We start from the raw sequence: 22,542 nt of genomic DNA on the forward strand, positions 1-22,542 counted from the left end.
CCACATAAGCAAAAAGAAAAAAAGCCGGAAGTGGCGCTGTGGCTCAAGTGGTAGAGCGCTAGCCTTGAGCTGAAGAGCTGAGAGACAGCGCCCAGGCCCAGAGTTCAGGCCCCACAACCGGACCCCCCCAAAAAAAAAAAACCAATGACAACATAGCACGGTAGTTATTCTGGGGAGGCAGTGGTTGGGTGAAGGTAGGGTCAAAGGTTACAAATGATCTCATAGATAGTGTTATAGACTCCATTTTCTTTCTGAATTGCTGACTTCTGAGTGCTTACTTTGTAAATGCATCATGTTGCCTTTTCATGATCTGTGTCTTTTCTGCCAGTCAAAAAGTGGCTAAAAATATTAACTGAGCTTGGTCAGTTTAGGAAACAAGTGGACTGATTTGATGATGGTAAAGATAAAATACAATTTCTCTAATTATTCTCATGATCACATTTCTGTCAATGTTATCCAATATAAAATAAGAGAACAATTATTTCTATGTATCTAAATTTGAATGCCAGTTAATAAAGCAGAGAAATAAGCCAGGCGCCAGTGGCTCATGCCTATAATCCTAGCTACTAAGGAGGCTGAGATCTGAGGATCATGGTTCAAAGCCAGCCCGGGCAGGAATGTTCCTGAGACTCTTATCTCCAATAAACCACTAGAAAACTTGAAGTGGCATTGTGGCTCAAGTGGTAGAGCGCTAGCCTTGAGCTGAAGAGCTGAGGATCAATGCCCAGGCCCAGAGTTCAAGCCCCACGACCAACAACAACAAAAAAAATAATAAAGCAGAGAAATAGAAACTGGAATAATCACCCTTCCTATGCATCCTGTCTCACAAAGCTATGGAAGGGAATGGTCCACTAAAACATGTGTGAGTCAAGAAAGAGAAGGACCTGGGATATAGGAAAGAGGAAGAAGCCACAGAGGGGCTGGAGCTGCCTCCTGGGATGATGGTGAACCGTTCCCAGGACAAGTGGTTGGGCTGAAGTTGGAGAGCTTCCAAATGAGGTAAATTCATAGGACACCTCTGGTACCTGAACACACAAAGGCAACTTAGATTTCCAGTAAGAAAGTTGATGACTAGCTGGGAAGGTGGCTCAGTGGGAGAGTACTCGCTTTGCATGCATGAGGCTCTGGGTTCAATTCCTCAGCACCACTTAAGCAGAAAAAGCAGGAAGTGGTGTTGTGGCTCAAGTGGTAGAGCACTAGCCTTGATCTGAAGAGCTGAGGGACAGCATCCAGGCCCAGAGTTCAGGCCCCATGACAAAAAGAAAAAAGAAAAAAAAGAAAGTTGGTGACTGAAAATCCTGAAAGCAATACAATTAACACCCTAGGGAAAAAACATTGGTGAAGGTAAGAATAAAGAGAGAGAAGCGTTATTAGTTATCATCAATTCAAAGCTCAGCTATGAACAGGTTTTATATAATTACTTCCCAAGAAAACTGATCTAACCAGTTATCATCCATTTATATTGGAAAGAGAACAGTGGAGAAGAAGGGTAAATGTGTGGTGTCAGGAAATGAGAAGGCATACAAGAGTGGGATTACTATTGTCCTTAAAAGTCATAATTCTAGCTCATAAGTCAGAGAACAGCAAGACAACGTGCTATTTAAAACCTGGACACACACACACAAACTGAAAAAAAATACCAAGAGACTGTGAGAATGTGTTAAAAAGAAGTCAAAAGAAGAAAAAATGAAGAATTAGGGACCAGGAGACCACTTGATTTGCTTTTTGTTTTTTTTTATAACAGGTCTCTCTCTTTCTCTCTCTCTTTCTCACACATATACACTTAAAGAGTACATGTACACTTTTCACAAATTTTACATATAATATGTATACATAACTGTTAAAAAAGGAAATAATATGTATAGAACTGTTTCAAAAACAGTTTACCAAATGACTTTAAAATTCTTTATTATCAGGTAGGTGCCAGTGGCTCATGCCTATAACCCTACCTACTCAGGAGGCCGAGATCTGAGGACCACGGTTCAAAGCCAGCCTGGGCAGGAAAGTCCATAAGACTAATCTCCAATTAATCACCACAAAGGTGGAAATGGAGTTGTGGCTCAAGTAGGAGAGCACAAAAGCTCATAGATAGTGCCCAGACCCTGAGTTAAAGCCCCAGGACAAGTACATGCAAAATAATTATTATCCAGGTATAGGTAAGCTCCAGAAGTGTTTCCTGAGCTATTAGCCATTATATTTGAAAAAACATAAGAATCTGCTTTCATATTCAATTATTACTCCATGTAGGCCTAGGTGATACTTTCCTTCTATGCACTTCTATGTGCCAACTGCCAGTGTTTTGGGAAGCCACTTTGCAACAGTGGTGGGGTTGTGCAGTACTCACCAGCTCCAGTGGACTGAGACGAGCACCTGAGATAGGCCTGGAGTCAGGTAACTCAAAACTGGACGCATGAAGGCTGGCATGAGAGATGGTGCAGTTATTAGTCTGGGATGAATTCTACCGTTTGTTTCTAATATATGTTAGTAAACTCTAGTTGAAAAGCAAGTATTCAATACATAAACCTTAAGAAGAAAAAGCAATTTAAAAATTTACAATACATGTTTTATTGACAGTTCTTTTTATTACCTAAATGTATTGAATAATTAAGTATATACAGTGATTTTTTTTCAAAAGCTTTGTTCATATCATTTTATAAAGTTGGTAGAACAATCACTGTTAAAATTTTTATTCTAAGGTAGCTGCTGGAACTCAAGGACTAAAATTGTCTTTAAGAATCTTAAACAAGGGCTGGGAAGGTAGCTCAGTGGTAGAGTGCTTGCCTTGCATGCCTGAGGCCCTGGGTTCGATTCCTCAGTACCACATAAGCAAAAAGAAAAAAGCCGGAAGTGGGTGCTGTGGCTCAAGTGGTAGAGTGCTAGCCTTGAGCTGAAGAGCTGAAGGACAGTGCCCAGGCCCAGAGTTCAGGCCCCAGACCGGACCCCCCCACCAAAAAAAAGAATCTTGAACAAAAGTCAAACTTTAAAATGTAACTATTGCCAGGCGCTGGTGGCTCACACCTGTAATCCTAGCTACTCAAGAGGCTGAGATCTGAGGATCGCGGTTCAAAGTCAGCCTGGGCAGGAAAAGTCTGTGAGACTCTGATCTCCAATAAACTACTCAGAGAACCTGAAGTAGCACTGTGGCTCAAGTGGTAAAGGGCTAGCCTTGAGCTGAAGAGCTGAGGGACAACACCCAGGCCCAGAGTTCAAGCCCCATAACTGACCCCCCCCACACACACACAAAAAGTAGCTATTGAGGATGGTTATGATCAAGAAGCACTGTGTACATAAATAGACTTGTTCAAATAAAACCCCCTTTTACAACTAATTGATATCAATAAAAATAAAGAAGTAACTACCTTAGAAGAAAAACCCTCCCAACTATCTTGAAAATCAATTAGAAAATCTATCACACCAACAAAATAAAGAAGAAAAATTTTGACCAGGTGCTGGTGGCTCATGCCTCTAATCCTAGCCTGTCCTGAGGCTGAGATCTGAGGCTTGAGGTTCAAAGCCAGCCCAAGCAGAGAAGTCTGTGAGACTCTTGTCTCCAATTAACAACCAGAAAACCAGAAGTGGCACTGTGGCACACAGTGATAGAGCACTAGCCTTAAGCAAAACGAGCTCAGGGACCATGCCCAGGCCCTGAGTTCAAGTCCCATGACCTACAAAAAAAAGGAAAAAAAAAGGAAGAAAAATCTATGCTTTTATCAATACATTATGCAAAGGAAGAAAATGAGCATTTGTAAATCACAATACCCATTCATGACAAAAGCTCTTAGTAAACTAGGGCTACAGTGAAACTTCTCCAACTTCAAAAAGAATATCTACAAAAATCCTACAGGTAACATTGTACTTTATGATGAAAAACTTGAAACTTACTCACTAAGGTCAAGAACAAGGCAAGGATATTCCTTTCCATCATTGGTTTTTAACATCATACTAGGTATCCTAGCTAATGCACTAAGACAAGCAAAGGTATGAAAAGGTGTACAGATTGAGAATGAATGAAGAAATAAAACTATCACTGGGAGGGGTGTCATTTGCCTATAGTCCTAGAACTTGGGCCAGATAGCAAGGCCTTGTTTTAACACTCCCCTCATACCCAAAAAAAGAAAAAGAAAAAATGAAAATCATTTTTGCAAATGATATGATCATACATGTGGAAAAATCCTAAAGAATGGACATAAAACTAAGACGCTCCTGGAATGAATAGCTGATTATAGCAGGTTACAGGATAGAAGATTAGTACAAAGCCAATGCCTTCCTTATATGTCAGTAATGAACAGCAGAAACCGAAATGAAAACACAACAGCATTTAAATTAGCTATTCCTATAAAAAGAAACACCCAGTTATAAATATGACAATATATACACTATCTATGAGGAAAATTTATGACCCAATGGAAAAAAAATCAAAGGAAAACTAAATGGACAGACATTCCATTTCCATGGAAAGGAAAACTAAATGTTGTCAAAATAAGAGTTATTCCTAGCTTGATGTATAGATCCAATGCAATCTTGACCAAAATTTTGTCAAGTTATTTTGTTGATATCAATAAACTGATTCTAAAGTTAATATGGAGACAAAAGATCCAGAATAGCCAATGTAACACTAGAGAAGAAGAACTGTAATGATATAGTAATCAAGCCTATGATTCTGGTGAGAGAAGCAAATCAATAGAACAGAGCCCAGATAGATCCATAAAAGTCCCCGTCTTTGACAGAGGAGGAAAGACAGTACAGATGTTCCTTGACTCACGGTGGAGTTAGGTGCCAACAAACCTATCGGAACTTAAAAATGTATTCAATCTATGTAACCTAGCTAGACCATAACTTAGCAACCCAGTTATTTGCTCTCATGATCCTGTGCCTGACTAGAAGTTATACCTTGCCAGTGCTGATCTCTAGCTCAGAAAAAGATTAGACTTCAAAATTCAATAGTCCAATTTCTACTAAACAAAGATCACTTTCACATTATTGTCAAGTAAAAAAAAAAAACAACCTCATAATTGAACTACTGTAAGTCAGGAGCTTTTCAGTGCAAAAAGATACATGCTGCTCAGACAACTGGATATATGCAAAAAATAAGGGAGGAGAGAGGAACTAGATAGACTTTACATGCTATACAAAAAGTAGCTCGAGTCAGGCACTGGTGGCTCACGCCTGTAATCCTAGCTACTCAGGAGGCTGAGATCTGAGGATCATGGTTCAGAGCCAGCCCAGGCAGGAAAGTCTGTGAGACTCTTTTTTGCCTCCTCCTTTGTTTCCCCTTCCCATCCCTTCCCATTTCTCCTCTCCCTCGCCCCCCCCAAAGTTGTAAAGTTCGTTTTTCGACATAACGATTTGTACATCTCATTGTTGCAATGGGTCCACCTGTATCCCTATTTAAATGATTTGTTTTTTCCATTCCCCGCCACAAATTATACCAACATCAAATACAGTGAAAGCAGGGGTTATAATAAAAACCACTAGAAAACCGGAAATGGTGCTGTGGCTCAAGTGGTAGTGTGCTTGCCTTGAGCTGAAGAGCTCAAGGACAGGGCACAAGCCCAGAGTTCAAGTCCCACGACCGACCAAAAAAAAAAAAAAGTAGCTCAAATTTATTCACAGATCTAAATGTAAGAGTGAAAACTATAAAATCTGACAAGATAACACAGATAACCTTAGTTTTGGATAAGGTATGACCCATACATAGTACCAAAGGCATGATCCATGAAAGGGTTGCTAAGCTAAACTTCATTAAAATTAAAAGTGTCTTCTCTGTAAGTAAAAACAACACTAACAGAAACAACACCATTAAAATAGCAGAAAGAATAACCATGGTCTGATAGAAAATATTTGCAAAGCATATAGGATAAAGGATTGTTATCCAAAATACCCCCAAATACTTGAGACTGGACCACAAGAAAACAAACAACCCAATTTAAAAATAAAATGGATTGCAGACCTTAACATATGCCTGACTGAAGAAGACATGCTTAAAAAAATAAAAAGCATATGTAAAGATGCTCCAAACCACATAGCAGCAGGGAAGTGCAGATTAGAGCAAGAGATACCATTAGAATAGACCAAATCCAGGACACTGACAATGCCAAGTATGAGTAAGGGGATGTAGAGGAACAGGAACTCTCGTTCATTGCCAACGGGGATATAAAATGGTATGGTCGTTTTGGAAGACAATTTGGATTTTTTTGTTTGTGTTTTACCACATAACCTAGAAATCATGCTCATTAGTTGTCGTCCAAAAGAGCAGAAAACTTCCACCCACCTAAAAATTGGTTCATAGTTATTTATAGTATCCATGTACATGCCGCAAATCTATGTAACTGCCCAAACTTGAAAGCAAGTGAAGTACCCTTCAGTAGGTAAATGGATAGACTGTGGTATATTCAAGTAATGCAAGTGCTAAAATGAATCGAGCTGCCAGGCTATGGAAAACCACGATGGAAGCTTAAATGCATGTTACTCAATGAAAGAAGCCAATGTGAAAAGACGACATGACTCTGCCTGTATGACATCCAATATGACAAAAGTATAGAAATAGTAATAAGATCAGTGGTTGGAGAAAGGAGAACTACTAAATAGGTAGAGTAGAATGAAGGGGAGATGTAAGCTGGTGGCTAGAACACCTGAGTGTACACACAAGGGAGGTGTCGATACCTGAAGGTAGAAGGAGGTCTGTTTTCTTGTGTTCTTGATGAGGAAGATCCAAATAGTTTCCTCTGGTCTTCCTGAGGTGTAAATGGTCGTTGGGTTTTCAGGGTTCTTAACGCATTTCGAGCTTCACTTATAATTTCTGCACTGGTCTTCAGCGTGGCCACCGAAGGTCGATAAAATGGATCCAGTTTTTCTAACTTTTTATCACTTGAAGATAGCATCTTTCCTTTTAGAGTAAAATATTCTTCAGCTAGACACGACACCCTGCAAATATATGATACAATAAACAAACACCAACTGTTTGTGTGTGTGTGTGTGTGTGTGTGTGTGTGTGCCAGTAGTGGGGCTTGAACTCAGGGGCTGGTCACTGTCCCTTAGCTTTTTGCTCAAAGATGGCACACTACTACTTGAGCCACAGCTCTACTTCTGGATTTTTTTTTTCTGGTTAATTAGAAGTAAAGAGATAAGATGTTGCATGGATTTACCTGTCTGGACTGGTTTCGAACTATGAACCTTAGATCTCAGCCTCCTGAATAGCTCACAGTCATAAGTCACCTGTATCTGGCTAACACCAACAGTTTTTACTCAATAGTTCAGAAAGGAGTGCTGAAACCCATGTGTGTGTACCAAACCATTCCTCGATGGCAAGCTTGAAAAATATAATGAGCAATTTGTAGGTAACAATACGAGCAGATACAGGGCAAAGATGAGAGAGCAGCTCTCAAGTGATGGGCTGTAAAGTTGTGTCCATATTCCATTGAGAGAAAGATATGTACAGGGAACAATCAAACTCACACGTGCTGGGCAAATGCTCTACCACTGAGCTATGCTCTCAGCCCTCACCTCTTAGTCCTCAACCTACAGGAAAACACTGATGGGTGTCTGTTAAAACTTCTATATTTTCCTTTTCTTTCCCACTGTCCTGCTCAAAACATGCTAGTGTAAGGCTAAATTTTAGATAGGGCCTACTTTCAAACCACATTTGTCTTTACAGCAAACCTCTGAATGGTTTAGTTCCACAGTTGTCCACATTTATGAATGAATTGATCCAAATCACCTTCGTTTTGTGATCATATCCTAGATGAATGAATACCAAAGCTCAATAGCAAATGTTTCTTTGCCCACCCATTTTGTTCAGCTGAAATCACATGTAAAGGGCCATGAGGATGCAGATCCTGTTCAAGTACTATTGTAGCCTACAATCACAAACTAATTTGGAAATGGTCCAGATTTTTGCTTTGCTTTTGCTTTGTGGTTCCAGGGCTCAAACCCAGGGCTTTACACATGTCAGGCAAATAAACTCCTAGTGAGCTGCATCTCCAACCCTTTTTTCAAAACTTCATTTTAATTGGTATAATTTTTTTTTTGGGGGGGGGTCCAGTCGTGGGGCCTGAACTCTGGGCCTGGGCGCTGTCCCTCAGCTCTTCAGCTCAAGGCTAGTGCTCCACCACTTCCGGCTTTTTTCTTTTTGTTTATGTGGTACTGAGGAATGGAACCCAGGGCCTCAGGCATGCAAGGCAAATGCTCTACCACTGAGCCACCTTCCCAGCCCTCTAATTGGTATAATTTTAATACACTAAATTAGTATAAATAATGGGACTGCTAGGGGAAAGACTTCACCAACAGAAGAAATTTTAAAGCTGAAGTTTTGGGGATTTTTTCTTCCTAGTTTGGGGAAAAGTTCAGCCATAATTTCATGAGATTTACACTTAATTAAAAATGACAATCACCTGGTGCCAGTAGCTGACACCTGCAATGCTAGCTACTCAATAGGCCAAGGTTCAAAGTCAGCCCAGGTAGGCAAGTCTGTGAGAGACTTGTCTCCAATTAACTTTCAAAAAGCCAGAAGTAGAACTGGGGCTCAAGTGGTAGAGTGCTAGCTTTAAGGAATAAAGCTCAAGGACAGTGCCCAGGCCCTGAGTTCAAGCCCCAGGACCAGCACAAAAAATAAATAGCAACAAAACATTTGTCTTTTTCTTTGCTAATACTCGCCTGAACCAGATCCTTCTTGCTGAATGCAATACTGAACTATGAGGGTATGACAGGGGAAAAGGCTGGGCACTGCACACTTGTACTAGGCAAATGAAATTCTCAGGACTCTTTCCATGACTGAATTTCTTTGGTGTTAATACAAGCAGCTAAGCAGGCCACTTGTAGCTCTGTGACCTTGAATAAGACCTTGAACATCTCTAAACCTGTTTCCTCCGCTATAAAACATGGACAGTGGGCTGGGAAGGTGGCTCAGTGGTAGAGTGCTTGCCTTGCATGCATGAGGCCTGGGTTGGATTCCTCAGCACCACATAAGCAGAAAAAACAGCTGCAAGTGGCACTGTGGCTCAAGTGGTAGAGTGCTAGCCTTGAGCTGAAGAGATGAGGGATAGCGCCCAGGCCCAGAGCTCAAGCCCCACAACCGGACCCCCCCAAAAAATAAAATAAAATAAAACATGGACAGTAATAATAATACTCTCAAGATCTGTTTTGAGAATCAAACGAAATGATTCAAGCAAAGTGCTTTACCATAGTGCCTGATCCTCAGAAAACATTAACAATTCCTGCCCAAGTGATAGCTGATAAAGGATGCAGACAATTTTCTCCCATGCCTGCAAAGTGCATTTTAAAAAACAAGAAATGGCAGAAGATAATGACAGGTTAAGTGTTTCACGTATTTTGTTAAGTTTTAAATTTTAAATACAGGTGTTTTCCTCTCCAAAATCAGTGATATCTTATTAAGTATTTTATTGAATATCAGCTATGCCAAATTAACATCAACAACGAATCAGATTCACAAAAACAGGATACAAAAGAGGTAAAGTGTATTTTTCTATCAAGTTACAAGAAATCTGAGGCAGGGTGGGAAGACCTGCTGTGACGGTAACTCGTGGCAAGTTACACACAGATATTTTAATGTATGGTAAATATTGTCACAATGTACTTCATTGAGGTTCTACCTGCGGCATAAGAGAGCCTAGGCGCGATGGTGTGACCTGGCTCGCCGGCGTGACAAAGCCCAGTCTACCACGGGGCAAACACTACGGAACTGTTACATACCCGGCATGAGGCTCGGGACCAGGGTCTACAAATCGCTGCCCGCACCCAACAGCACGTGGAGACCCCGCACGGCCCAGCTCTCCCCCTCCGAGGGCAGGAGGGGTCCCCGGTGAACCCGCGGGGGTCGCCTCACCTCCCGCGCCGACAGTGGCACCTCACTCCTCACTCGGGGCAATGGCCGCTCCTCCAGGGGTCCAGGCCAGGGCCGAGCGCCCCAGCATCCTAACCCCGCCCGCCCCGGGCCCCCGCAGCGCTCCGGCTCTGCCCCGCTGGGCACGGTCTCCATGGTAACGTACACAAACCACCTCTTGGAGACGCCCGGGCGGCCCAGGCTGCACGGTGAGGCCACCCTGGGCAGGCGAAGGGGCCGGGGAATGAGTCTGGGAGTGGGTACAAGAAAAGGGGCTTCTAACCTGACCCAGAGCACCTGTGATGAGCACTGAAGACAGGGACGCCAGCCGGGATCAGCTCATCCACCCGCTTTCCGAAAGCCGCCAAGCACCCGCAGGCATGGAACAGGTGTGGTGGGGCGGGGCGGGGCGAGGGTGCAACCCCTCCCACTGGGCCTGCGCCAGTCCCAGGCCCGCCATCCCAACGCATGCGTAGAAGTGCCAAGGCGGGGGGGGGGGATGCAAGGGGGAGGGGGAGGGGGTGCGGGCGTGAAAGCCTAGAGCACCAGGCACAAGAGCTGGTCTTCCAAATGAGCAATTTTCCCCAATTCGTTAATCCTCGGCGAGATTCTCCGCACCTTGATTGAACAACTGGAGGACGACAGCTTTAGGGCTTAGGAAACAGAATTTACTGGTTACAATTAAGCCTCTGGGTATCCCCAGAACGCAGATCCTCAACAGCTCCGTTTCCTCTTCTGTAAAGTGGAGGGCAATATGTAATAGTGCCTCCCTAGGTCTTAGACTGCTACACAGATTGAATGAGAAAATAAATATAAAGCAGTATGTACGTGGCAATCCATGCATATTAACTGTTACTAAGCCTCGGCATTTGTGCAACAAAGTGCATTAACCCATCTCTCAGAGAATCTCTGCCCCTGGAGGTGGGCAGCCTGTGTTCCCCCTCAAAGGAGAGGAGCTCTCAGGGAAGCGTCAGAGATTGGGGTGTAGGTCCCCCGGGGTCCAGTCATTTTTGTTGGGACTGCAATGTCATAAGAACCCCACTTACATGTTATGTCATTTGAATTCCGTTCAACAACACTTTACAGTGCTAAGTACAAGTGAGACCATAATCACTCCCCATTCAGGTTTGCACCGCATTTTATAAATATAAAGTGTTGTTGTCAACATTGGAAAAATGCCACATCCCTTGGTGATAAATATATTGTAAAGAATAATTAAATTGAAAATAGTTTTGAACATATACTATGTGCATGGTGGAAAAGGATACCTGAACTAAAAGTTATGTAAATATTCTTCAAAATATCCAGTAGGACTTTCACCATCATAGACAAAAAGAATACTTGATTAATTGTAGGATCACAAATAAAATATCCATGCTTTAGGTGGTTGAAATGTTTTCTTTTTTCCCCCTCTTTTTTTTGTTTGAAACCTTTTCTAATGATTCAATGTGAATTATGTATCAACAGCAATACACTGGTCGCTGAACTCCATTGGACAATGTGAGTGTTACCCGTTTGACATATAGGCAATATTTTAATATATAGCTAGTATTGTAAGATCACATTTTGTGAGATGTAATTCTTCTGTGTATCTTCTGTCCCCAGATGGAGAGTTAAGTAGTGCTCTAGACTTTTCTGCTTATTTTTAGATAGTTGACAGACTGATAGTAACTACGTTTCAGCCACAGCTTCAGTCCAACTTATGTTGTATTCAAAACATAACAAATATGTCAAACTTCACTTGAATTACAGGCAACTCTATCTGCATCTCCAAGGCTTAATGTCTATGACCTGCCTTCCCAGAAGAGATGCAGTTGGCTTAGGCTGAGCCTCCCCTAGTGCCTAGAGGATATTTAAGACCCAAGAAGGCAAGGAAGAAGAAGGAGGAAAGTAAGGAGGTGAAGCACTTCCTTTCGGAGTTGAGTGGCTCGGAGCTCACTGTGCTGGACCATGATGGTTCAATGAACTCATGTGGGTCTGTTCTGGGCTCTTGGTAGTTTTCAGGGAGGAGAATTTCCTGGAGACTCTTTGTTCTGGTAGATGCTTTGGACTTCTAAAAATCTAAATTTCATTCCATCTTCCACTGCCCTGTAAGATGAAACCCAAGGAAAAGTCTATACAACCTTTGCTGTCTGGCCTCTCAGCATGCAGGCTTATCCTACCCCACCCCTGCAGCCACAGGATATTGATGTCTGCAGGTCCACCCAAAAAGCCTTTCTCACTGGTTTGAGATGAGCTAGGGAGCATACACACACACACACACACACACACACACACACACACACACACACACACACCTTTTCCCCCAAGGGATTCCTCATCGATCCTCTACTCTCTGAGACCTTATTTTCAGCCTCAATTGTGGTAAGGGGTGGTCTCTATAGCCTTGCCTTCATTTGGAATTGGAATTGATGATTATACAATTATCATCTCAGTTGAAACAAGTTTAAAAAAAAACAACTCTTGGACAACAAGTTATTAGTGATGGTCTTGTACCTAGAATTTGGGGCTACATTGCACCTCATAAATCCACTGAAATCAGAAGCTATCCAGATGAGTAGATCAGAAGATGTCTGCCAGACAAGTTATAACAGTTTAAAAAAAAAGACAAGGACAGAATGATAGGAAGCAGTTATTTGAAGCAATAAAGCTTTGTGACTTTGCTCACTGAAAGACACTGTAGGGAAAATATTTATGTCATAACAGCAATGGCCCATTAAACTGAGTTGGCTGTTACTCCAGCTACATGATGGCGATTGAACAGATTTTTCCACTTGTGGGCTTTGTAATTAGAATTATATCAGAAACATGATTGTTGATGTGTTTCATATACCTTAGACAAACAACATTTATGATATGAATTTGATATTTATAAAGTATTTCAGGGTTTCCAAATGGATTTCATTTAGAACACTTTATTTCTCTTGCCTGACTTAGAGTTTACAATAAGCCTGAAAGGTTTGTTCAAGGATTATTATCCCAATTTGAAAGTGGAGCTTCAGAGAAGTTGTGATCTGCGTACAAGTACATGACTAATAAGAGGGTCTGAGACCTGGTGTTCTTGATACCCAAGTCCAGTGCTGTGCTGCCATTGGAGGTGAAGGCTTCCATTCATCATAGTGAGGAGCCATCTCCCCCCACCCCAGGCTGTGCAGAACTATGGAAGAACTTCAGGCTCTCTGCAGTCACTTGAAAATACCTGTAGGATTTCTGGATTTTGAGCAAACAAGCCCAATTATGTGGGAAGTAGATTATGCAATGATTATATATATATATATATATATATATATATCTTAGTCACAAATGCAAAAATACAACAAAATGATAATATTGTAGGTGCTTTTTTTGGGGGGGGGTCCAGTCATGGGGCCTGAACTCTGGGCCTGGGCGCTGTCCCTCAGCTCTTCAGCTCAAGGCTAGCGCTCTACCACTTGAGCCACAGTGCCACTTCCGGCTTTTTTCTTTTTGTTTATGTGGTGCTGAGGAATCACACCCAGGGCCTCATGCATGCAAGGCAAGCACTCTACCACTGAGCCACCCCCCAGCCCCAGCATACAATTTTAAAAATCCCATTCGAATGCAACCTTCAATGCAAGTGGAAATTTACCATGCAATGAAAACAACTTCCTAAGACACAGACTATGGAACTGAACTAAAACATCAGCTAAAAAAGAGACCTGAGCCAGGTCACTTTTTATCTCTAATTCATAACCAAAAAGCAGAAAGTGAGCTGTGGCTCAAGTCATAGAGTGCCAGCCTTTAGTGACAAAAGCTAAGGGACAGCACCTAGGCCCTGAGTTCAAGCTCCAGTACCAACACACACACATACACACAAAGAAGTGACATGAAAAGTAATGGCTGAGAGGCTTCGCTGTTACCTCTGTACTTAAAGCCATTTTACTGTTAAGCACATTTTATCCCTCCCACCTCCATCAACTCTTCCAGCCCACACTGCACTCTCATTCTGCTCCAAAACCATCCTCTACTCAACCAAGCGAGTGCTACAGCATTTGAACATGCCCTCTCAGCCGCATTTCTCAGGTGTTCTCAGTGTCAGTCTGTGGGCCTCCAAATTCAGTCTCAGCTCCTCACATTTTGCATGAGAGTACATGTTTGCACCTTGGAAGAATGACAAGCATTTCTCTGGGAGTTACGTGCAATAGGCCCCATGTTAAGATCTTTGTTTACTTTAAATCATTTTTCTTACTCTAAGCTACTAGAATTCTCATTTTACAGGTCTGGAAATTGAGACTGAATTTCTTTTGTCTCTTTCTTTCTTTCTTTCCTTCTTTCCTTCCTTTCCTCCCTTCCTCCCTTCCTTCCTTCCTTCTTTCACCCTTCTCTTTATTTTTCTTTCTCTCTTTCTTTCTTTCTTTCTCTTTCCCTTTCTTTCTTTCTTTCTTTCTTTCTTTCTTTCTTTCTTTCTTTCTTTCTTTCTTTCTTTCTCTCTCTCTCTCTCTCTCTCTCTCTTTTTGCCAGTCTTGGGACTTGAACTTAGGGCCTGTGCACCTGTCCGTGAGCTTCTTTTGCTCAAGGCTAGCACTCTACCACTTAGCCACAGTGCCACTTCTGGCCTTTTCTCTTTATGTGGTACTGCAGAATCAAACCTAGGGCTTCATGCATGTAAGCCACATTCCCAACCCGAAATTGAATGTTTTTTATCCAAGCCACACAAGTGATAAACCTGGATCTGGTATCCCAGGTCAGATCACTGGAGATCATGCTCCTACCGATAGCTCACACTCAGCTAATGTGAACAGCCATGGTTCCCTGGACACTCCCTGTGTTTCCTCTTCCACCCTTTCAATGCACACTCCACACCCTTTGTGCTTTGGCTGGTCCCAGATCCAGCACACTCAGCAACAAAGTCTACTCAGTGCTGGCCATCTGGAAGAGTTGCAAAGAGGAACTCCCCCCCCCAATAGTGCACAGGAGAAAAGGGAAGAACAATGTTATCTGCCATTCGCTCTGAGGAAATGCCTCCCAGTTTCCCACTGAGTAAATTTATGGGGAATCCAGCTGACATTCACCTTTCAATACTTTATGTAGCGATGTTCTGTGACTCAGGAGGAAGAGCAGAAGTATATTGTATGTGTGAGAAAGACAGAGACAGAGACAGACAGAGACAGAGAGAGATCAGAACTGGTGATAACTGAAGAACAAGGTCTGAAGGGGCAAGCTACAAGGCTAGGCTAGATGGGGAAGTAAAAGAGAGGAAGCGATGGCCTGAGAGGTTAGAAGGAGGCTTAAAGGGTCATACAAGGTCACCTAAGGGCACAGGGCGCAAGAGGCATGTTGAGAAAGGGAAGTGAGAAGTGTAGTTAGTGGAAAGATCCCTGGACAAGAACCCAGAAGACTTTAAATGCTCTCTCAGTGTCTCTGTCTCTTGCCCATTAGCTACAGCTGTCTTGAGAGATGTGAAGGTTGAACTAAATGGCTGTCAAAGCTCAGCTGAGCTCTAGAATTCCATGAAAAGGGGATTCTAGTCAGAGAAGGAAGTGGCTCAGATGTAGGGCTGATAATGTGCATTAAGGGGGCAGCCTGGCTCTTCTAGGAAAGCAATGGCAGAAACCCAAGGAGGGGGTGCCCTGCCTGCTGCTGATACCACAAGACAGTTGTATTGTGCAGATAACAGCAGTGTGCAGAAAGCCCTGTGAATGTCACCCCACAACTTGGCAGCCACAGAGAAAGCTGTGTGCCCTTATTTTCCTGGGTCATGATAGCTGTGAATTGCCCCTAGAAGGAGCCCCCCTAAGCTGTCTGGGGCCCAGAACTTGTAGGGGGCTCCCCAGGGTACTTATTTTGTCTCTCCTTGGCGCTCTCATATTTTTTCTGCTCTCCAAAAATGTGCTAATGTACTGCTGAGTTACTAGTCCAGCAATATATTACCTTAGCAATAGGACAAGAAGGGAAATTTAAATAGAGAAAAAGGTTGAGTCTAACTACAATCACTCAAGGAATTGTAGAATTCAGTTTCAGGTTTAAATCCTCATACAGGGCTGGGAAGGTGGCTCAGTGGTAGAGCGCTTGCCTTGCATGCCTGAGGCCCTGGGTTCAATTCCTCAACACCACATAAGCAAAAAGAAAAAAGCCGGAAGTGGCGCTATGGCTCAAGTGGTAGAGCGCTAGCCTTGAGCTGAAGAGCTGAGGGACAGCGCCCAGGCCCAGAGTTCAGGACCCACAACCAGACCAAAAACAAAACAAAACAAAAATCCTCATACAAAAGGAATCTCAGCAGACCTCAGATCTGGTAAGATCATTCAGATTCAAAGATGTGAAGCACACATGTATCCAAAGAAATTTAAGTCAGTGTACCAAAGAGATGTTTGCACACCCATGATTATAGCAGCACTATTCCCTTAATAGCTAAGCAAATGGAATCAACCTAGGTGCCCACCAGCCAATGGATGGATGAAAATACCACACACACAGATACACACACACAGACACACACACACAAACACACACACACACACACAAAACAGTACTATTGTGCCATAAAGAAGAATGAAATTAAATATTTGTAAATAAATGGATGTGACTGGGGATCATCATGTTAAGTGAAATAAATCAGAATCAGAAAAGCAAATATGTTTTTTCTCATATGAAAATTTTTATTTACATATATAGGTACATGTATGTGTATATACATATGTATATTATATGTTTATATATGTATTTTTACCACATGAATACATATATTGTCTATGACATGGATGTGAAATGGAGACTGTTTTGGAGAGAGAACCATTGGGATGGGTAGAGAGAAGAGAAAAGGTAATGGAGGTGAATATGTTTGAAGTTCATTATTGAATATATGAAAATAACATACACTCATTTACAAAGGAGGGGTGAGGCAGGAGGGAGCATAAGGAATAATTAAGACTGGTGGTCTATACCTGTAATCTAGCTATATGGGAGACTGAGAATGACAACATTAAGGTTTGAGGCCAGCCCTGGCACAAAAATTTGCAAGACCCCTTTTCCACCCATAGCCATGTGCAATGGCACATGCCTGCCATCCTATAAGCTACATAGGAGGCTGAGATCCCAAGGATCAAGTTTCCAGGACAATCTGGGGCAGAAAACTTAATAAGGCAAAATCATCACAGAGGTAAGCTGGATCCAAGGGGGTCTTCCTACCTTAAAAAGGCAGGAAATTAAAGTAAGACCCTATCTTAAACCATCAAGAGCTGAGCAGTTTTTCATGCCTGTAATCTTAGGAGGCTGAGATATGAGGATCCAGGAATCAACCAAGGCAGGAAAGTCTGTGAGATTCTTATCTCCAATTAATTGTCAAAAAGCTGGAAATGGAGCTATGGATCAAGTGTTAGGGCACCAGCCTTGAGCACAAAAGCTCAGAGACAGTGCCCAGGCCCTGCATTCAAGCCCTAGGAGCAGCGCATACATCCCTAAAATAACCTCCACAAAGCAGAGCTGGTGGTATGGGTTCAATGGTAGAGGACCTGCTTAGTAAGCGTACTTGAATAGCAAGCCAGAGGCCCAGAGTTCAAATCCCAGTATTTAAAAAAGAAGAGGATGAGAATTTGATCATAGTATATTGTTTGTATGCTTGTATGGAAATACCATAAGCCTCAGTACCAGCATCCCCTCAAAAAAATAAGTTATTTCATAAATAGAGTACATAATACCTTTAACAAGAATGCAAAAGTAATTGCCAAAGAAGATTAAAACCTCATGATCATCTCTGTGTAGTAGCAAAGCACTTTTCTTCATGGAGCTCAAAACATCTCATAGTTCAGAGAACTAAATACATAACATACAAGAAGCAGGGAGATCTGAAGAGGTGTAGTTTGCATGCATGGTATTCTGCCTGTGCTTGGGCACTGCGGCTCTTCAAGGAACTGGGCTGCTCAGGACACCTCTCTGTTTTTTCTTACAATTGCACATGAATATTCAATGATCTCAAAGTAAAGAAAACCTCACTCTCTTGACAAGGCTCATAGGTGCAGGGTTGTGACGCAAACACAGAGGAAAGATCATTTCAGGAATAAAGAACATGCTACTCCTTCCATGCAGCATGCATGAGTAAGTTTCTCGCTGAGACCTAAGAGTCAATAGTCTGGCCTGAACTATCAGAATAAAATGACTTTCCATTCCGAAAGTCATTCCGTGAAATCATTCTTTTTAGGCTTTTATGTATTTTTTATTTTTATTTTTTTGCACATTCGGACACTCGGAGAATGCTGCTAGGGATAACAGTTTCTATCAGCACATGGGAGCAAATATTTTTTTTTCCTGTTTTCATTTTGACTTTGAGAGCTCAAGTCAAATTCAGAATGTCTTGGCACAAGCAGCAAGTGTCCAAAGGTCCAAAGCAACTCACTTTCTCTCAGAAGTGGAGAGGCCCTGGCCTGGCTGGCTCCTTGCTGCAGTCCATTGGGGGCTGCAGCTGCCCCAAACCACTCTCTCCTCTTCGCCCTGCCCTCTGATGACATGACAGGGCCACACTCTGGTCTATCACCTACTGTGGCACAACCCACCACAGCCCAGTCAGTACCCATTGGAAAAGCTCGGTTCTGAGGAAGCTGCAGGATTATGTCTGCGACCAGCAGGCCTCCCAAGTGGATCCCCAGCACATACAGGTTCCCCCTTCTCCCCCCCTCCCCCCCGCGGGGAACCAACCTAAGATCCAGGTCAGCAAAAGGAAATCCAAAGCTTTTCTCTGAGGTCCTAGGCAGAGGCGTAAGCCTGGCTTTCCAGAACCTGGGCTAGAAGAAAGAGACGTGTCTCTGGAGGCATTTTCCAAAGCTGCCCCACACCATCCTCCTGTCATTGTGTTTCCACTGTGTGTCACATTTCTCGTCCCTTTGTGTCAAAGTGGAAAACTGGGGAAGAGTCCAGACGCGCACAGCTATGCACCAAGGGGATACCTTGGGAGCAAGATGAGATCTTGTGGTCCTTGTTCTGTATTCGGGGTCACGGTCTCACAGACAGCCCTGGGTGGGTGCTGGGGTGCAGCTGCGTGGGCACTCATCGCCGCTCCCTCCCCACCCCACCCCTGCCTGGACTCAGGAGCGCAGCGCCTGCCCCAGGGTTTGCGCCTGTCCTCAGCGCACGGCCTGCCGCGGGGCGGGCGCCACCATGCCCCTCACATTTCCTGATCTCTCCATCCATGTCTTTCTCTGGCCACCAACAAACTCCCTGCTTTCCCCTCTGTCGGAATCTCTCTGGACAGACACCTGCAGGGGTCACCAGTCCCCCAGATGATATGAAGGTAGCAAGGTTCCCAGGAGATGGGGAAGGGAGGAAGCCTGGGATTCCAGGGGAGCCTTAGTCCCTGCTACCCCTTTAGAGAAATCAGTGGTGCGTGGGGGTTTCAGGAATGGCCTGCGGTACCCTAAGATCAAGAGAAGGGAGTGGCAAGAAGCAGGGGTGACAGATCGAAGATGGGCCACGGAAAACACAAGGGTTCTGGGCATCCGGAGGGAGGAGGAAAGGGCAGCCGACTCACCCAAGCTGAAGGGTGGACACATACCCAAGGCCAGGGAGACACCCACGTCTCTTAGGCTACCAGGGAGAACTGTTGGCTTCCTCTTTAGTTCCGGCGGTAAAACGCAGCTGTGAGTTTGGGGACAGTTTTCCAGTTTGATTTAGAATTGAGACCTAGCTTTGTTGGCATGAGGGAGGGGAGAAACTGAAGTTGGGGTGACCTCTTAGCAGGACAGACTACCGGCAAAAGTTTAAGGGCTTCAAAATTTAAGAAGGAGCTTTGAGTCATCCCCTCCTCTCCCCTCCCTTCTCTCTTTCCCTCCCTCGTCTTCCCTGACTCTATCCCTCCCTCTTTTCCTGTCCAGTCCTTCTCTTTCCACTTCTCAGTTTCTCTTCTACCCTCTTCCCCTTCCTGCTTAATGAAGAATGTAGCCCAAACCGCACACTTGACTTTCTGTTCCGACCATTCATCCTTAGCTATTTCCCTAGATATATAAACTCTCCATTTTGGATTGTTTTTCTCATAATATGAAGAGACATTTTCCTGCCTCTTTGATTGTTTTGCTTTTTTGAGACAAGGTCTTGCAGCTTGGAGAAGCTCTCTAGATCTAGGTTTTCATGAAGACTGGGTCTTCATACATAGGCTCCCTGGGGGAGCATTTCGGCCTCTCAAGTAGCTAAGGGTACAGCCTTGAGCTCCTGGGCCAGACTTTATACTTAACATCTTAGAGAACCATCAAACTCTTCCACAGTGGTGAAGAGCAATGCATGAAGCTCTGATGTTTCCACATGACTTTGACTACTGTTATCGCAGTGGGTGTGAAACAGGATCGGAATGTCATGTTAGTTTGTATTTTCTTAGTGACTTGTGATGCTGAGCTTCTCCTCATGAACCAAAGAATTTTAAATTTCTATGAAGTCAGATTTGCCCTTTCTTCTCCAAGTGCTGTTTGAAATTTTGACTTTGTTTCCAAGAATCTATTACCCAATCCAAAATTATAAAGTTTTCTCCTAAAAGTTGTATAGTTTTACTCTTACAAGTAAGTCTTTGAACCATTTTGAGTTCTATATATGGTATGCGGAATGGCGAAGCTTTTTGTTTGCTTGAGGATGTTGAGAGTTGTCTCAGCTATTTGAAAAAAAAAGGAGAAATAACTTTGAGACAACAATACACTCCTAAATGTCCTAAGTGTCCTTTGTTGCAGGTCCAGGGGAACTGGACTAGTTATTTTCAGGTAAAGAGCCTGGGATATGAGCTTTTGAGACAGTGTGGCAGGCTGAAGAAACAAAGCCCTCCCCTCCTCTGCTTGGGCAGTGCCAGCAGAGGTCTGGCATGAGGGTGGGACAATGGCCTGAGCCACTGAGAAGTGGCTCTTTAACATCAAGGTCAAATTATGCTCAGGCAGGCAGCAGCAATGAGAGCCTAGGACCACTAGGGGGCGGACCAGAGACAGGTACCAAGTGGAGAAACATTAAATGGCCACTTGAGTACACAATGAAGCCAGAGGGGTGTCTTTCTCTACTAGGAATAAAAAGGACTTAGAGGCCGTGGGTGTCCGTGTGTGCAAGGGTGGATGCTTAGAGACCAAAACTATTCTGTTACTTTTTGCTTGTCTTCCACCAGGAAGGCATAGCCTGGAAAAGCAAATGTTACAATTAATTTCTCTTTTCAAAAATGCAGTTAAAAAAATAAAAGAACATTCTGTTTCTAGGTTCCAGCTTTCTGTGAGAAATTCTACACCAGCTTTCAAAATTAAGCCATGTTTGCCAAAATGTAAATTATTTCAATGACTCCTTTTTTTTTTTAAGTGACTGCTTATATTTGTAACAGGGAAAGTGAGAGAAGAAAGGAGGAGTAATTTATTTGAACAAAAATTAGCTATTTTATTTATGGGAAGAGATGCCACCAAGAACCAGTATAGTTCTGTAATATTAATCTATTTCCAATTTTTCAAATGTCAGGACTACAGTTTACATTTACACAGGCACATTTGGTGGACATTTTTCATTATGCACTAAGCAGAAAATCTGAAATTAAATGCTCAGCAAGGTTCAGACAAATGAAGAAATCCCCTCCCCCAGGCCTTCCGTTGACATAACTAGGACAATCCAATATAATAACCCTCTAAAAGGATTAATTCTGCCTAAAACCAGCTTCCGAAGAAAACCACATGGTGCTTTCTGAAACATTCTTGATAACACATCTTTATTACATGACAGCCCCTGAGCTTGGTGCTTTCTGTCTCTGAATGGCAGAGAATGACGGTGCCACCACTTGGCAATGTTGTAGTAGGGTGTGTTTCTAGTCAGGATCAACAGAAAACTTCAACAACAATACGAATCCATCAGATAAAACAGTATTAAAGCTGGTGTTGTTGTTGTTGTTGTTGTTGTTGAACTCTTGGCCTGGGTGCTGTCCCTGTAAGCTATCAGTTGAGCCTGAGCAACCACTTCCAGTTTTCTGGTGGTTTATTGAAGATAAGAGTCTCATGGATTTTCCTGCCTGGGCTGGCTTTGAACTGCAATCCTCAGATCTCAGCCTCCTGAGTAGCTAGGATTACAGATGTGAGCCACTGACACCCTGATTAAAGCTGTTTTTACTTGAAAACTATTCTTTGCTTGCAATGATCTAGTGAAACTGGTCAGTATACATTGTTGAAAGAATACAAAGCAAAACCATTAGACATAGTTGGATGTTTCAGTGGTTAGCATCATCCAAAAGAGTGAAGTTTTATGTCCATTTAATTAAAAACTTAATATATGAAGGTTTGTAAGCCAGAAGTTTCCTTAAAAATCTACAGTAAAGGTGGTGGCATTAGGGTAAAATATATTTTACTCATTTAGGAAAGATAGAATCAAGAAGAATTGCTAACAAGAGACAGGAGATGCCCCACTGAGTCAGGTGGTGAGCAGAATTGCAAATGTGGTCTTTCCTTCTGCCCTGTCAAAGTGCCATAATGTTGCATAATTTTTGTTTTGTTTAATGAAAGTGCAGTTATCTGTAAGAGGATACCAAGTCAAATCTATACATATTCCACTTTAAATTTTTTTTAGATTGAATTTGGCTGGCTTGTGATATACCTAACCACATCTACACCTAACCACATCTACTCCGAACCACAGGGTCGGGGGCCTTGGGGTGTCAAGCTATTCATTGAAAAAGCATAGGGAGAGAGACAGGAAGGGCAAGCATCCAGAAGAACGACTTAGAGCCATCACAAAGAATGTGGTTATAGAACAGATGCTGAATT

General features: G+C 42.9%; 1 protein-coding gene across 1 annotated transcript in view; it reads right to left on the reverse strand.

Moving 5' to 3' along the window:
* Armc2 (armadillo repeat containing 2) overlaps positions 1-9,758 on the reverse strand; it is a 100,834-nt gene extending 91,076 nt beyond the window's left edge. Inside the window, exons 1-3 of the mRNA XM_013022356.1 lie at positions 9,709-9,758; positions 6,664-6,924; positions 2,345-2,417 (exon numbers count right to left, since the gene is read on the reverse strand). Coding sequence (XP_012877810.1) covers positions 2,345-2,417; positions 6,664-6,881 — 291 coding nt within the window. The 5' untranslated portion in view covers positions 6,882-6,924; positions 9,709-9,758. The remainder of the gene's footprint in view (positions 1-2,344; positions 2,418-6,663; positions 6,925-9,708) is intronic.
* Between the last annotated feature and the right edge of the window lie 12,784 nt (positions 9,759-22,542).

This window comes from Dipodomys ordii, unplaced genomic scaffold, assembly GCF_000151885.1.
Source record: "Dipodomys ordii isolate 6190 unplaced genomic scaffold, Dord_2.0 Scaffold62, whole genome shotgun sequence".
Taxonomy (NCBI): domain Eukaryota; kingdom Metazoa; phylum Chordata; class Mammalia; order Rodentia; family Heteromyidae; genus Dipodomys; species Dipodomys ordii.